This window comes from Acanthochromis polyacanthus, chromosome 17 (assembly GCF_021347895.1).
Source record: "Acanthochromis polyacanthus isolate Apoly-LR-REF ecotype Palm Island chromosome 17, KAUST_Apoly_ChrSc, whole genome shotgun sequence".
NCBI classification, from domain to species: domain Eukaryota; kingdom Metazoa; phylum Chordata; class Actinopteri; family Pomacentridae; genus Acanthochromis; species Acanthochromis polyacanthus.
Window position 1 is genome coordinate 22,877,212 of NC_067129.1, and position 15,865 is coordinate 22,893,076.

The 15,865-nt window shown below is 39.2% G+C and overlaps 1 protein-coding gene across 3 annotated transcripts in view; it reads right to left on the reverse strand.

Moving 5' to 3' along the window:
* The window catches only part of ntm (neurotrimin), a 528,885-nt gene that overhangs the window by 11,534 nt on the left and 501,486 nt on the right, over positions 1-15,865 (reverse strand). For all 3 annotated transcript variants that reach the window (XM_051937546.1, XM_051937547.1, XM_051937545.1), the window contains 3 exons: positions 7,414-7,542; positions 3,391-3,511; positions 2,949-3,100 (listed from right to left, as the gene is read on the reverse strand). In XM_051937546.1, coding sequence (XP_051793506.1) covers positions 2,949-3,100; positions 3,391-3,511; positions 7,414-7,542 — 402 coding nt within the window. The remainder of the gene's footprint in view (positions 1-2,948; positions 3,101-3,390; positions 3,512-7,413; positions 7,543-15,865) is intronic.

Sequence of the window (15,865 nt, forward strand, 5' to 3'; positions counted from 1 at the left end):
CCCTCAGTTAAAGAAGGAAAAACCCACAATTCTCACTGAAATCACTTGAAACTCACAAAAGTAACAATAAATAAAAATTTATTGAAAATTGAATAATCAAAAACAGCCATTACTTTTGAATTGTTGATTAACATAATTATTTAAAAAAACAAACTAATGAAACAGGCCTGGACAAAAATGATGGTACCTCTATAAAAGATTGAAAACTATTTGACCAGAGGGACATGATTAACTCAGGTGTGTCATTTAATTGACATCACAGGTGTTTCCAAACTCATAATCAGTCAGTCTGCCTATTTAAAGGGAGACAAGTAGTCACCCTGCTGTTTGGTGAAAAGGTGTGTATCACACTGAACATGGACAACAGAAAGCGAAGGAGAGAATTGTCCCAGGACATCCGAAAAAAAAATGATAGACAAACATCTTAAAGGTAAAGGCTATAAGACCATCTCTAAACAGCTTGAAGTTCCTGTGACAACAGTGGCTCATATTATTCAGAAGTTCAAGACCCACGGGACAGTAGCCAACCTCCCTGGACGTGGCCGCAAGAGGAAAATTGATGACAAATTGAAGAGACGGATCGTTGGAATTGTATCCAAAGAGCCCAGAGCAACCTCCAAAGAAATTAAAGGTGAACTCCAAGGCCAAGGTACATCAGTGTCAGATCGCACCATTCGTCGTTGTTTGAGCCAAAGTGGACTTCATGGGAGACGACCAAGGAGGACACCACTGCTGAAAAAAACTCATAAAAAAGCCAGACTGGAATTTGCAAAAATGCATGTTGACAAGCCACAAAGCTTCTGGGAGAATGTCCTTTGGACAGATGAGACCAAACTGGAGCTTTTTGGTAAGGCACATCAACTCTATGTTCATAGACTCAAAAACCAAGCATACGAAGAAAAGAACACTGTCCCTACGGTGAAACATGGAGGAGGCTCAGTAATGTTTTGGGGCTGCTTTGCTGCATCTGGCACAGGGTGTCTTGAAAGTGTGCAAGGTACGATGAAATCTGAAGACTATCAAGGCATTCTGGAGAGAAATGTGCTGCCTAGTGTCAGAAAGCTTGGTCTCAGTCGCAGGTCATGGGTCTTCCAACAGGACAACGATCCAAAACACACAGCCAAAAACACCCAAGAATGGCTGAGAGAAAAGCGTTGGACTATTGTAAAGTGGCCTTCTATGAGCCCAGATCTGAATCCCATTGAACATATGTGGAAGGAGTTGAAACATGCCATTTGGAGAAGACACCCATCAAACCTGAGACAACTGGAGCTGTTTGCTCATGAGGAGTGGGCCAAAATACCTGTTGACAGCTGCAGAACGCTCACTGACAAATACAGAAATCGTTTAATTGCAGTGATTGTCTCAAAAGGTTGTGCAACAAAATATTAAGTTATGGGTACCATCATTTTTGTCCAGCCCTATTTCATTAGTTTGTTTTTTTAAATAATTATGTTAATCAACAATTCAAAAGTGATGGCTGATTTTGATTATTTAATTTTCAATAAATTTTTATTTATTGTTACTTTTGTGAGTTTCAAGTGATTTCAGTGAGAATTGTGGGTTTTTCCTTCTTTAACTGAGGGGTACCAACAATTTTGTCCACGTGTGTATATCATGGCAGTCATGAATTTCCAATGACTCTCACAATTTTTAATTTTCTACGAAGGAATCGATAAAAAACATGTGCCTTTGTCACAAAAAAATTAAGATTAAAAGTGAATAGAAGAAATTATCATGCATTTTGCTTCTTTCATATATTTATTATAGTTACTCTGGCTTTCTGTTGGCTTTCTGACTGAAGCTTGTTTCTTCATCTGAGTCTACAGGGTCTTGATAGGGTTTAAGTCAGGACTTTGGGAGGACCAAGGTCTAAACCTAAATTCTAGTCTGATTAAGCCATTTCTTGACTACTGTTGATGTATGTTTGTGACATCTTTTTGGAACATTCAAGACCCAACCATCTGGCTGATGACTTTAGGTTTTTATGAAGAATGTGGAGGGAATTGTCCTTCTTCGTGGTTCTATTTCGAAAGCAACAGTTCCACTGGCAGTAGAACAGCCCCAGAGTATAATACTACCACCACTATGCTTGACATTATTTTTGGTATTCTTGGTATTAAAGGCCTCATCTTTTCATCTCCAAACATATGTCTGGTCATTTTGGCCAAATAGCCAAATTTCTGTTTCATGTGGCCACAGAACTTTCCTCCAGAAGGTCTTTTCTTGATCCATGTGATCTGCAGCCAATTTAGAAGGTGCTACTTCTAGAGGAAGGGCTTCCTTCTTACATTGTAGCCCTTCAGTGCACAATGATGTAAAATATGCTTGACTGTAGACACTGACATCTGTGTTCCAGCAGCTTTTAATTAATTGCAGACCTACTTTTTTGGTTGTTCTTGCTTGACCATTGACTATCCTGAGGTGAGGTGATAGTTTGTGTTTTCTTCATGATCCTGGTAGTAACACAACTCTACCATGCACTTTATACAAACAATTGTTTACACACTTGACTTTGAAATGGTTTCAAGTGTATTTCCTTTATTGTTTTAAGTCAATTATTTACTTTTTTAGGAACATTTCTGAGCTCTTCAGACTTTCCCACTGTAGTGTTTGTGGCTGAGTCTAATGAGTGTGTCAAATGGGCCCTATGCAGATTGGCTCAGAGAGGTCAGCACTTGTAGTTGATTGTAATTGCTCACAAGAAGAAAAGAATTTATGCCACACACAAAATTTGATTAACACAGCTTTTTACATTACCAAAACTGATAATTGAAGTTGATGCCTGCATATTTTTCAGGCAGCAGACTTTGTCATAGTTCTATAAAAGAGCCAAAATGGATACATTGCTGCCTCTTTCATTTCACATTGCTTACATATTCTATATAAATTAAACAATATACTATTGTATCTTACTTATAGTACATTAGAACTATATATGTACTCACCGTACAGAAGGAAGCTTGTGTTTGAGCTCCCAAGTTTGTTTATGGCAACACAGGTGTAGTTACCATAATCTCCGTCAGACACATTAAAAAAAGTCAGCTTTGACAGTGATCCAGTATTGACAATTTCCATGCCATCAAAACCGTTGAAGATCCTAAACGAAAGGGGGGGGGAAAACATGTCAGACATATTTCCTTTTTTTTTTTCGCTTGCCAAATTAGTTACCAAAAAACTTTAATATATAGGACCACAATATCAACATCTGACGAGCAACAGATCAGTAGCTATCAATACGTTTAGTGGAATCTGATCAACTTAATAGTAAACACACACACACACACACACACACACACACACACACACACACACACACACACACACACACACACACACACACACAGTCTTCCATTTGCCTGCTCAAAATGCAAATGTAAAACCCATTACCTTCTGTCATCTTTATACCACTCAAAATCTGCCTCGGGCACCGCATCAGCCTCACACTCCAGCACTCCTCTTTGGCCTAGAGTCACTCCAACGTCTCTGCCCTCTGACACAGTTGGAGCGTCTACAAGAAGGCAGCAACACATTGGAGCACTGTGTTCAGGACTACAAGGCAGCACAAGTCAAGCATATCAGGAGACAGGTCACGGCATTTCCCCGCCTTCAGCCAGGATTTCGATTCATAGCTGTGATTTACACAACAATAAGTGAACAGGAATTGAATGAATTCAAATAGTGTGCGATATTTATTACATCGGCGTTACTGCATATTGTTAGGGGCCGATGAGAGTGAATTAAGCCGTTGTCAGATAAAAATCTGCTGCCTATTTTATGAAATTAAACTAAATCTGCAATAAAGAAGCTGGAACAGTGAACAAAAACTTATTTGTGTGTATACAGGAAGGTATCTCAAGAACAGATAAGCCCAAAAATTCAAAGAAAAAGTGATAATCCCATGTGGTGCACTCGTTGACCACTTTATTAGGATTAGACCTGCTCATTCTTGCAAGCAGCCAGTCACACATGAATGGCTGATTGCAATGCATAAACAGACACAGGTCAAGAGCTTCAATTAATTTTTACATGACACATCGAAACGGTGGAAAATTAGTTGAAAATCCAGTAATCAACCCTTTGTCATTGAGAGAGCTCAAAGAAGAGCGGCCAGACTGACTGAGCTGAACAGAACAGAAATCTGAGGAACTGAGTCATTAACACTGAGCCCGCTCAGATGAATCTCTGTTTCTGGTGAGGCTGCAGATGGTGCGTCAGAATTTGGCATCAACAACGTGTATTCATGCACCCAACAGTCAACAGCGCAGGCTGCTGTTGGTGTTTTGGTGCGAAGAACGTTTTCGTGGCACACTTTTAGTCACTTAATAACAATCGGGGTGTGAATGCCACAGCCTGTCTGCATGTCGTTGGATGACCATGTCCGTCCATGTGCTGTTTATGTCTTCTATTGGCTACTTCCAGCAGGATAATGCACCAAGTTACAAAACAAAAGTCCTCTCAGATTGTCTTCGTGAACGTGGCAGACAGCTCAGTGGACTTCAGCAGCGTCTTCAGTCACCATATGTCAATTTGCAATTCACTAATCGGTGAAAGTTGTGTTATGAATCATGACATTAAAATCTCAAAAGAATGATTCTACAATGTTGAAAATGATGATAGAAAGAGATGAGGCTGTTTGTAAGATGTCTGACCCATCGAGACTGAATAGGAGTTGTGCATCGCTTACACCATTCTCCCTGCCTTCTACTATTACTATTACCATTTTCAAAATTCTCTTCACTACGGTAAACAACACCAACAACAGCAGACATCTACATGCTGAACTGATAAATTTTGCTGAAGATTTGGATCATGCAATAAGGGAGAAATGTTTGATTTTCTGTGTGGCTGGAAAGACTTTTAAAGCATATTTACAACATGCAAATGCTCCACCAAAAAAAGTTCCCCCAACAATATTTTGCTGGATCACCGTCACTCCATATTTGCTATTTATTTAAGGGAATAAAAGCAAACCAAATCTTTATTTTTCCCCTTACAGCAAAATGATAATGGGTGCAGTCAGATCATTCACCAGCACTGATACAGCTCTGAGGAGATACACACGTGGACAAAATTGTTGGTACCCCTCAGTTAAAGAAGGAAAAACCCACAATTCTCACTGAAATCACTTGAAACTCACAAAAGTAACAATAAATAAAAATTTATTGAAAATTAAATAATCAAAAACAGCCATTACTTTTGAATTGTTGATTAACATAATTATTTAAAAAAAACAAACTAATGAAACAGGCCTGGACAAAAATGATGGTACCTCTATAAAAGATTGAAAACTATTTGACCAGAGTGACATGATTAACTCAGGTGTGTCATTTAATTGACATCACAGGTGTTTCCAAACTCATAATCAGTCAGTCTGCCTATTTAAAGGGAGACAAGTAGTCACCCTGCTGTTTGGTGAAAAGGTGTGTACCACACTGAACATGGACAACAGAAAGCGAAGGAGAGAATTGTCCCAGGACATCCGAAAAAAAAATGATAGACAAACATCTTAAAGGTAAAGGCTATAAGACCATCTCTAAACAGCTTGAAGTTCCTGTGACAACAGTGGCTCATATTATTCAGAAGTTCAAGACCCACGGGACAGTAGCCAACCTCCCTGGACGTGGCCGCAAGAGGAAAATTGATGACAAATTGAAGAGACGGATCGTTGGAATTGTATCCAAAGAGCCCAGAGCAACCTCCAAAGAAATTAAAGGTGAACTCCAAGGCCAAGGTACATCAGTGTCAGATCGCACCATTCGTCGTTGTTTGAGCCAAAGTGGACTTCATGGGAGACGACCAAGGAGGACACCACTGCTGAAAAAAACTCATAAAAAAGCCAGACTGGAATTTGCAAAAATGCATGTTGACAAGCCACAAAGCTTCTGGGAGAATGTCCTTTGGACAGATGAGACCAAACTGGAGCTTTTTGGTAAGGCACATCAACTCTATGTTCATAGACTCAAAAACCAAGCATACGAAGAAAAGAACACTGTCCCTACGGTGAAACATGGAGGAGGCTCAGTAATGTTTTGGGGCTGCTTTGCTGCATCTGGCACAGGGTGTCTTGAAAGTGTGCAAGGTACGATGAAATCTGAAGACTATCAAGGCATTCTGGAGAGAAATGTGCTGCCTAGTGTCAGAAAGCTTGGTCTCAGTTGCAGGTCATGGGTCTTCCAACAGGACAACGATCCAAAACACACAGCCAAAAACACCCAAGAATGGCTGAGAGAAAAGCGTTGGACTATTCTAAAGTGGCCTTCTATGAGCCCAGATCTGAATCCCATTGAACATATGTGGAAGGAGCTGAAACATGCCATTTGGAGAAGACACCCATCAAACCTGAGACAACTGGAGCTGTTTGCTCTGAGGAGTGGGCCAAAATACCTGTTGACAGCTGCAGAACGCTCATTGACAAATACAGAAATCGTTTAATTGCAGTGATTGCCTCAAAAGGTTGTGCAACAAAATATTAAGTTATGGGTACCATCATTTTTGTCCAGCCCTATTTCATTAGTTTGTTTTTTTAAATAATTATGTTAATCAACAATTCAAAAGTGATGGCTGATTTTGATTTTTTAATTTTCAATAAATTTTTATTTATTGTTACTTTTGTGAGTTTCAAGTGATTTCAGTGAGAATTGTGGGTTTTTCCTTCTTTAACTGAGGGGTACCAACAATTTTGTCCACGTGTGTAGTTTGGGAGCAGAAGTTGGTGTGACTTCAGGCACCATCCTAATAAAGTGCTTCTAAAGTTTTCTGGCCAAGTTTTAAAAAAAAATGAAGCATCATACTATATTGTAAACTGAATTGGAAATTGAAAAGGAAACTCAGTATTCAAATTACCACGAATAACACTTATTAATCACTACAGACTGACAGCAAATGTTGAAAAGAAATCTTGTCATTTCCCACAGTTCAACTAATATTCAAAAGTTTGGGGTCGCCCACACATCACTAACCCTTTAACATAGTTGCACAAGGATTTTCTAGGATATAGAGTGATGGTTGCTGGAAATGTTCCTCTGCACCCCTATGTAGATATGACATTAAAAAAAATCAGTCATTTCCAGCTAGAATAGTCATTTACCACATTAACAATGTTTAGACTCTATTTCTGATTAGTTTAATGTTATCTTCATTGAAAAAAACCTGCTTTTCTTTCAAAAATTAGGACATTTCTGTGTGACTCCAAACTTTTAAACAGTAGTGTATATTGTTTCTCCAAGTTAACTGTCCAACCCGAACTGATATTCAGTTCACAGTGAAGTAGGAAAAGCAGCAAAGGCTCACATTTAAACAGGTACAATCAGCAAACATTTGGCACTTTTCCTAAACTGATGATTAAGCCATTATTAAAATATCAAAATCACCATTAGTATACGCTTTTGCTCAATTCAGCTATGGACTTACAGTTGACGGTGATGTCTACAGTCTGCACATCTGTATCAATATCGTTGACAGCTGTGCATTCATATGTCCCTGCTCTCTGTCTGGAGATTGAAGGGATTTCCAGGTACTCGTCGTCCGATGCCAGGTCCCCTGTGAAAGATCGCAAGGACAAAGAGGGAGAAAAGTGGAAAGGATCATTCAGAGTTAATGTGGTTAGTCAACAGCTGTGGATTCATTTCGTTTTTTTCACACTTCTGTGTCCCTGCGTGGCGTCTCATCACACTGCTGAAGGAAGAAGGTAGGTGTCGATAATGCGAGCTCATGGCTTCTTACTGAAGACAAAATTAATCTAGTTCTTTAGAGTTGTGCTTGCTTTAGAACCATCATGCACAGCAGTAACAAATATAGAATTTCTTCAAACCAAAGAAAAAGTTGGTTTAGCTCCAACTCCAACACAGCAACCAAAGATCTAAATTCAGCTGCAGCAGGAGTGGAGACAGATCCTGGTGATGCTTGTAGAAATCTCATCTGCCATGTCAGGGAAAATTCAAACCGCTACATATGTGTCAAAACTTACACTGGTAAATATCGTCACGTGTGTCCAATGCTGTATTCCTCTCTTCTGCATTGTTCTTTCAGCAATTACACAGAGTGGTTCGGAGCTTACTGACATTTCAGGAGGATGTTACAACACTTGCTGATTAGAGCTCTGTTCAGCCCCCACTCATTATCACTTGTCTGTCAAAACTTTCATAGTCTGCTCTTTTTTGTGTGTGTCTGAAGTCTGGAAGCTCACCAGAACTACTACAAAGATATGAGAGTATGAACGGGAGGAAATGCCAGCCTCGCTTCTTTTCCTTGTATCAATTTGACACGCTTGACAGAGACACCTAATACAGCGCTCAACGTACAGAACAAAAGACATAATTGACTTCAAGCCTCCTCCCAAGATGTTGGTGGGTGACAGTAATAAATTGCATGTGGATTCACTTTACTGGGTTTAGGCATATTACTAAATTGCACCTGGGAAGGCTGTTATGGAGACAAGTCCTAAGTGACACACTGATCACCTGACGAGGAGTATCAGGAGAGTTTGTATGAAAGTGGAGGTTACACTCTGTTCCATTTCTGTTACTTCTGGTTCCTTTTCTGCTTGTTTTTTTTCTCTCTCTCTCTCAAAAGAGGATATTACAAGTCGCCAATAGAGACCACAGTGTCAGGTAAAGTAACATTGTAAATCCTCAGAGGAGACTTAATCAAGATGAGGCTGTCAGCTGACGCATGTCATCAAAGTGTTCATATCAGGCGTCAGGGTTTTGGCAGGTAACTTCATATCAGCAGCAGAAGCAGCTGTCCTCCAGACTGACATATAAAATCCATGCCTTTCCATAGGTAGTGCCACTGAAAATAAATTCAGAACATATATATCCAGTTTGGCATTCTGGTTGTACCTTTTCTATGTCTGTTGATTATCTTTTAAACTTGCTTAAGTAATTTGCAAAACAAAAGTAAAAACTTCTGAAACCCCAATGTGTAACGCTTTTCTGTTGGAGTGTTTGTTTTTATGGGTGAAAATGAAACGAACAGCGTGCAGTTTTCAAATCAAATTATGTACCAACGCGATAGAAATTTCTTTCAGGATCTCCCATGTAGATGTTATGAATATGAATGCATCAATTACATTTTTAACAAAACAAAACAAAAACATTCAGACAGTGCAGTACTCCGCCAGGGCTGTTCATTCCCCTATATGGCATTGTCAGAAATGCAAATATTTATTTACTTTTTAGAAACATAACATTTGTTTATTTATTAGTTATTGATGATCAGAAATCACAGCAACATAGAATGTGGCCATTTAATATAGATGTACCCACAATGTTCACTTCTTGTCATAGTTACAATGACGCTGTGCCGCTATCTCGTAATGATACAGAAGTCTCTAACAAATCCATGGATCCAGATTAGAAACTGCATTACTGCCAAAATCTAATGATGTGGTCCTTGTGTCATTTCTGACCTTGCCTGAAAATTTCATCCAAATCTGGTAGTCCGTTTTTGAGTAATGTTGCTGACAGACAGACACAGACGGACAAACATCCGCCGATCGTCACATACCTCCGTTGCGTTCCTTTCCGGAGTAACTAATATCTCATAGCATTTGCAACCCTTCTCATTTTCAGGATATGTCAGTCTAATAAGTTCTGTGTAACCGGTAAGTCTCATACTGGCTTTGTTTTTGTTTTTTTTGTGCCTTTTTTTAAAACAACTAAACACTATGCACTATATATGAAGCACTGTACAAAGGTTTAAAGCAATTCAGACTCCTATCCATCACAGAGTAAAATCCAATAGGTGTGACAGCAGTCTGGACTTTCCGTGTGACCCTTTTTGTGTGTGGGTTGTTGTTAAGTCCCTCAGCATCCCCACTCGTCTTGCCATAGCAGTGAAAAGTACAGTCTTTGAGTGGTGGACGGGCTTGTCTTAATTGTCCACCTGAGAAGGTGTGAATAACAGGCAGGCCTGCAAAGGCTTGCAAGTGTCACCACTCGGGTTGCTGGAGCTTACTGTGCTCGCACATCTGCTCATACTTTTGCACCGTATTAAGACATTTATTTACTGAAATAAAACTGTAATTGTTGTAAACTCTGGTGTCTGTTTTCACTTTATGTTGTGGAGCATAAGCCAATGGTAGTTTTCCTTTGTGGAAATAAAACAGAAAGTACACCAGCTGCCCCTTTGCTGTATAAGCAAAACAATTCAGTTCTCTGTCTCTCTCTCCCTCTCTCTCTTCATATATATATACATATATATATATATATATATATATATATATATATATATGTCAGGGTAGAGACTGCGATTTGGTAGAGTTGGAGTCTCTACCAGTAGAGATTGCGATCGCAACCTTTACCAGTAGAATTGGAGTTTCTACCAGTAGAGATTGCGATTGGAGTCTCTACCAGCAGAGTTTGTGATTGTAATCTCTACCAGTAGAAACTCCAATCCTACCAGTAGAGATTTGTCAGGGCTAAGGTTAGACTTTTAAGGTTAAGGTCAGGGGTCAGGGCAGGGGTCAGATTTAAAGGTCAGGGTCAGTTAAGGTTAGGGTCAGGGGTCAGGGGTCAGGGCAGAGGTCAGATTTAAAGTTCCATCTCTACTGGTAGGATTGGAGTTTCTACTGGTAGAGATTACAATCGCAATCTCTACTGGTAGAAACTCCAACTCTACCAAATCGCAGTCTCTACCCTGACATATATATATATATATATATATATATACACACACACACCTAAATATGGAGAGAGAGAGAGAGAGAGAGAGAGAGAGAGAGAGAGACAGTACTGTTCAAAAATCTGGGGTCACTTAGAAATGTCCTGATTTCTGAAAGAAGTTTTATTTTTGAACAAAGAACATTAAATTAAACAGCTGATTTTTAATGGAATATCTCCATAGGGGTACAGAGGAACATTCCCAGCAACCATCACTCCTGTGTTCTAATGCTACATTGTGTTAGCTAATGGTCAAGCCTACCCAAATTGCTGTTGCGCCTAAACTTAGCCAAACTATTACCAGAGCACTGTCTAATCATGCAAAAAATTTACATTCTTCCGGTTATTTGTATCAATTTTGGTTTGACTGTAGTTAAGTCACCATCACTTTACTGTCTATACTTTACACTCTATCTCAAATGCCTTTCTAAACCATCAACACCTGTGCCTCTTTGTCCAGAGTTACTCCCAAGTGATTTCACTAGTCCAGTCCAACCCCTCATTTACATAAACCCCCCTGCTCTATCACCCGTTTAAATCTGAAGTGTTGCACTAATGCAATGAGTTTCTCCTTTCATGCGTCGTGTCAAGATAAAGTATATAATCCTTTTGCAATTGCTAGTTATGTTAGTGATAATCACAAAGTGTGATCTGACCTTCAACTGAGTTACAGCTAGCAGTTTTGTTGGAGAAGGTAATGGAACACTGCTAGCTTCATCGATCCTCCATTACAGTGACTGCATAGTAGTCATTCAGACATTGCTTACTTTTCATTAAATGCTCCTAATGTCTGCATTCACACATACCTCCAACACGGTTCATCACGGTATGCATGAGGCATTCATCATTCATGCAAGACTAGTCAATACATCAAGTCATGTATAAAACATAATGCAGTAACAGACTAAAACTAAAACCAATAGCAGCCAAACAAAGTACCAGTCAGCCCAGCGTATCTCCGATTTCTTCAACAGTGAATGTGACAATATATTAAACTGCAGCTGATGAAGTGTGACTCTGAGTGACAGTTTAACTCTCTGAGGTGGACAAAAGTTCACAGCTGCTATTAGATCTTAATTGACCCTTTTTCCATGTCCAGATCATTTATAGTTAAACCTAATTAATGAAGTTACTACTGCTCCAAGTGTGAATGCCAAAGTTCTCACTCTTTGGAGACACTCATAGATCCTAAACTACAGGGTCTAGGAGTCTCTACAAAGAAATAGTCCTAAAGAGCTGGAAACAAAACGACCATTCTGTGTGTGACTGTTCATCTGTCTAATATAAAGATATGTAGACCCACACAGTGAGACTTGATATCGGGTCCGGGTCTTGACTGATCTGCTTTGAGCGGAAGTTTATAATTAGAAGCATTTAATAAGTTGTAAGCGTTATTTTACAGTGTAAAAATGTAGAATCTCTCTCTTTGTGGAGAAACACTTATGGATCGTGCTGTTGTCTGATGCTTCAGGTCTTAAAGAAACTCTGAACCAATAGTTCTAACCCGCTGGAAGAAACACGCATAAGCTCCTCTTAACATCTTGTGAGGAAAAAACTCGGATTACATTCATTACTGGCGAGTATCATTATACTTAAATCTCTTTTCATTGCAGTGAAGTTATGTTATTATGGCATTTAGTGACATGAGTACAAGAACATTATCCATGAGCAGAAAATCTACGAAGTCTATATGTAAATTCTCCTTTGATTTGTTACTGTAGTAAACATTTTTCTAATCAAATATGGTCACAATCATTACTTTCATGTCTTTTTCAATAAAGCATGGTAGTTAATTTATAAAACATGATCCCATTTGTAGTAAAATAGATGATAAAGCAGGGTGGGTGTTACAGCCACAGGTGGTTGTGTGCCATCTTGTTTCTGTGGTGGATTTCTTTTGGGCCTTTGTACAGGGAAATGGCCTGTGTGGGCTCAGCTGCAGCTGGTTTGCCATTCATCTCAGCTGATTAATGTGGAACTGAAGACCTGCACCCCAGCCGTTGGTCTCACTGCCTCTCGGCCTGTCTGATTGGGCGAACACTCGGTTCCCTCCATCTTCAGCCAGTCGGTCGCACCCATCACCACGCCTGGAAAGGATAAACCCTACAACCAAACTCTCCAGTCAGATCCACTTCTCACTTGTCACATCTAGTTTCCAAAGACCAGCATGGCAACAGCCCCATTCCAGTCTCATGGCGTCAAAATTGTAGTCCATAAAGTACATCAAGATATGTCTGTTTTGTGAATCTACAATGTATGATGTGGTCCCAGGAGTGTGGAGTCATCAAATTGACTTTTTCAGACCTGAAAGGCCGAGACAGTGGGTGATAACTCCACTCCTTTGGATATGTGAGTACTAGTTATTGCAGCTATTAGCTAATCAACAAAATTTGGCACCATTCATTATTGAGATACAGATATTGAGATAATTAAAACAAAGCATAATTAGCAAATAAATCATGATGCTGCCTGTTAGTGCTGAAAAATCTCACAGTGACGCCTTATCATTAGATGAAGATGAAACACTGTTGATCCCCAGGGGGAAAATTTATAAACTACCCGGCAGTAAATATTAAAATCAGCTTCGCTTTTTGCAGCTGCAACATTAAAATGATGAAAACATTCATGCATAAGTAATTATATTCTGATTATATAATGCATATTACTCTAAAACTGTCATTGTCCTTCTGCATTATCAGCTTCTACAGAACGTCAGCTTGACAGTCTCCCTAACATTCTCCTGGAATTTATCTTGGCTATATGGACACATCTGGGAATTCATTTTCACATCGAGGATGGAAAAATTTAGTCATTAAATTGCGACCACCCATATATTTGGGGTGATGTTTTTATGCTGGGTTTTATGTTATTTTGGGGTTTATTTTGTTATTTTTGTCCATGGTATCCTACCAATGGATGTCATGCACCATGATTTGCATATAGTAGACTCATGAACTCAAGGCATGACTCATTTTCAAAGCCTTAAGCCGTTATGTTGGGTTCTTTTCTTTCATTCTTTTTTCTTTATTTATTATTATTATTATTTTTACCACATCTAGAATTCTGCTTTGTGCTTTGGGAGTCATCATAGCTGGGAGAGTAGCCACATAACTAAACAGTTTCCATTCAGAGACAAATTGTCTGACTGTGGGCTGATTGGTTGCTAAACTCTTTCAGAAAGACAGTAACTATTTCCAGTTCTAGAATATGTTTTATCATTTCATATTGCAGCTATTCCTCAAAAAACATGTGTTTGATATCATTCCATTTGAGTTTTTAAGCTACCTTTTTGTACTTTTAAAGGGATTGTAATATTTGTATTCCGACCCCAAGTGCTTTCTCACTGACAATATCATACAAGAAGTGATGCACAAACTTGGAAGGACGGAGAGCAGCAAAAGCTGAAGGATAAGAGTGGAAAATGTCAACAAAATGGATGCTGACATTCTTCTATTGCTGGCAAAATGTTTAAAATGAATAAGAAAGTGAAAAACAAACAAATCTGAAACATGAAATCATTTATGTATGGACAAAAATATAACACAAACAATATGACAAATGATTTTTCTAAACCAAAATGACAAAAATGGCGTAAGAACACATTGTTTCTTTTACGGGTCATTTTTGGCTCACTAATAGGGTTCAATCACTCGTGCATCTAAGGGTTAAAATGCTTTGGAAGTTAGTTACTTTTGTTGGTGTCATTTGCCCAGGATTAAAGATATATTTTTCAAATCTACACTTTGAATGTTTACAAGATATTTTCAGTGCAGAAAAAAACCCCCACAAAAACAAAATACACATCTCTGTGCTTTTGCAGTAGTTACAATAGATTGTAGTCACACTGCTGCACATGATCACGTGCTTCTGTGTTCAGTTTGATTGTCAGTCACCCAACTGTCTAGGTAAACCACATTAAACCATGTGCCAAAGGGAAAAAAAATCATATTTATGTGGACACAAGAGAGAACAAAGAGTTCAAGGGACACTTCAGTAGCAACTGCACAGCACTACCCCAAGCTCTGAAAAATACCCAAACAACTCATTATGGCGTTTCTTCATTTTAATGGGTAAGAATTTCTAAAAAAAAAAAAAGTGCAACAGCTTTGCTACTTATCCATTTTTTTTGTACTTGTCACCAAGGATAAAGTATTTTTTTCTCTCCCACAACTCGACAACAACCTTTCTAATTTATGGGCCTTTGTTAAAACGAACTGCTGGGTTTGTGACTGAGTCATTAGTGAGGTGGCACTGTGTCCTGCACTGCCATTAAAATGACATGGCGGGGCGTCGGGGAGACTGCACAGGAGACAGTGGTCAACAGAAGAAAGCAAAGAGAGCCAGGAAGTCTCAGGAGGCCAGCAGAAGATAATGTACCCTTTCTCTGTCCCTGAAATGCCATGTTCAAACTCAAGGGCAGAGAGGAAAATGGGTTAGAAAATGGAAAGAGAGAAAGATATTGGTGTGCAAGGGAAGGGGAACAACTTTGAAGGGGGGAAAAAAATACAGGAGAGCAGATGCTTGAGGGATATAGGCATTTAAGGAGAGGGAGCAAGGGGATACGGTGAGGTAGGATTTAAATTGATGAATCCAAGCAGGGGGAAAGAAGGAAATAGAAGCGGAATGGCAGATAGGAGCTGTTAACAGACAGAACAGGACACATAACCAAAGAGAGAGTGGGAGTGGAGATGCGGTTACCATGGCTGAGAAGGAAAGAAGTTGGAGGGAAATGCTGTTGGAGACAAAGCTGTTGTTATTCAAACAAATACCCAGAAAGAACGCTTATTCGAAAGATGTCCAAGAAGGCAATGAAGACCGACTACCACTGTAATGCAATTTGACTCTTAACCTGTGCCACTGCTGCTTACTGCTGCTGAAGCAGGTAAATATATAGTTTAGTTTTTTTTTTCATTATCAGTCTTCAGTATTTGGACTGCCTTAGTGTGCCAGGCCTCCTTTGATGCATAATCATCTTTAAAGGAAACATGAAATGGGTGAGTGGGAAAAAAGAATCTGTTGTGACGGTACAATTTTAACATGACCCGTCAATAGCGTGCACTTGTTTGGAGCATATCAATAAAAATGAAAACTCTTACTGCCTCTAATCCCTGAGGCCACAAATCCTTTTACATCTCAGTTATCCATTTGTATAAAACTGAATGTGTCATGATAAAACACACGAGTAACTCCGCTTCTGTTGA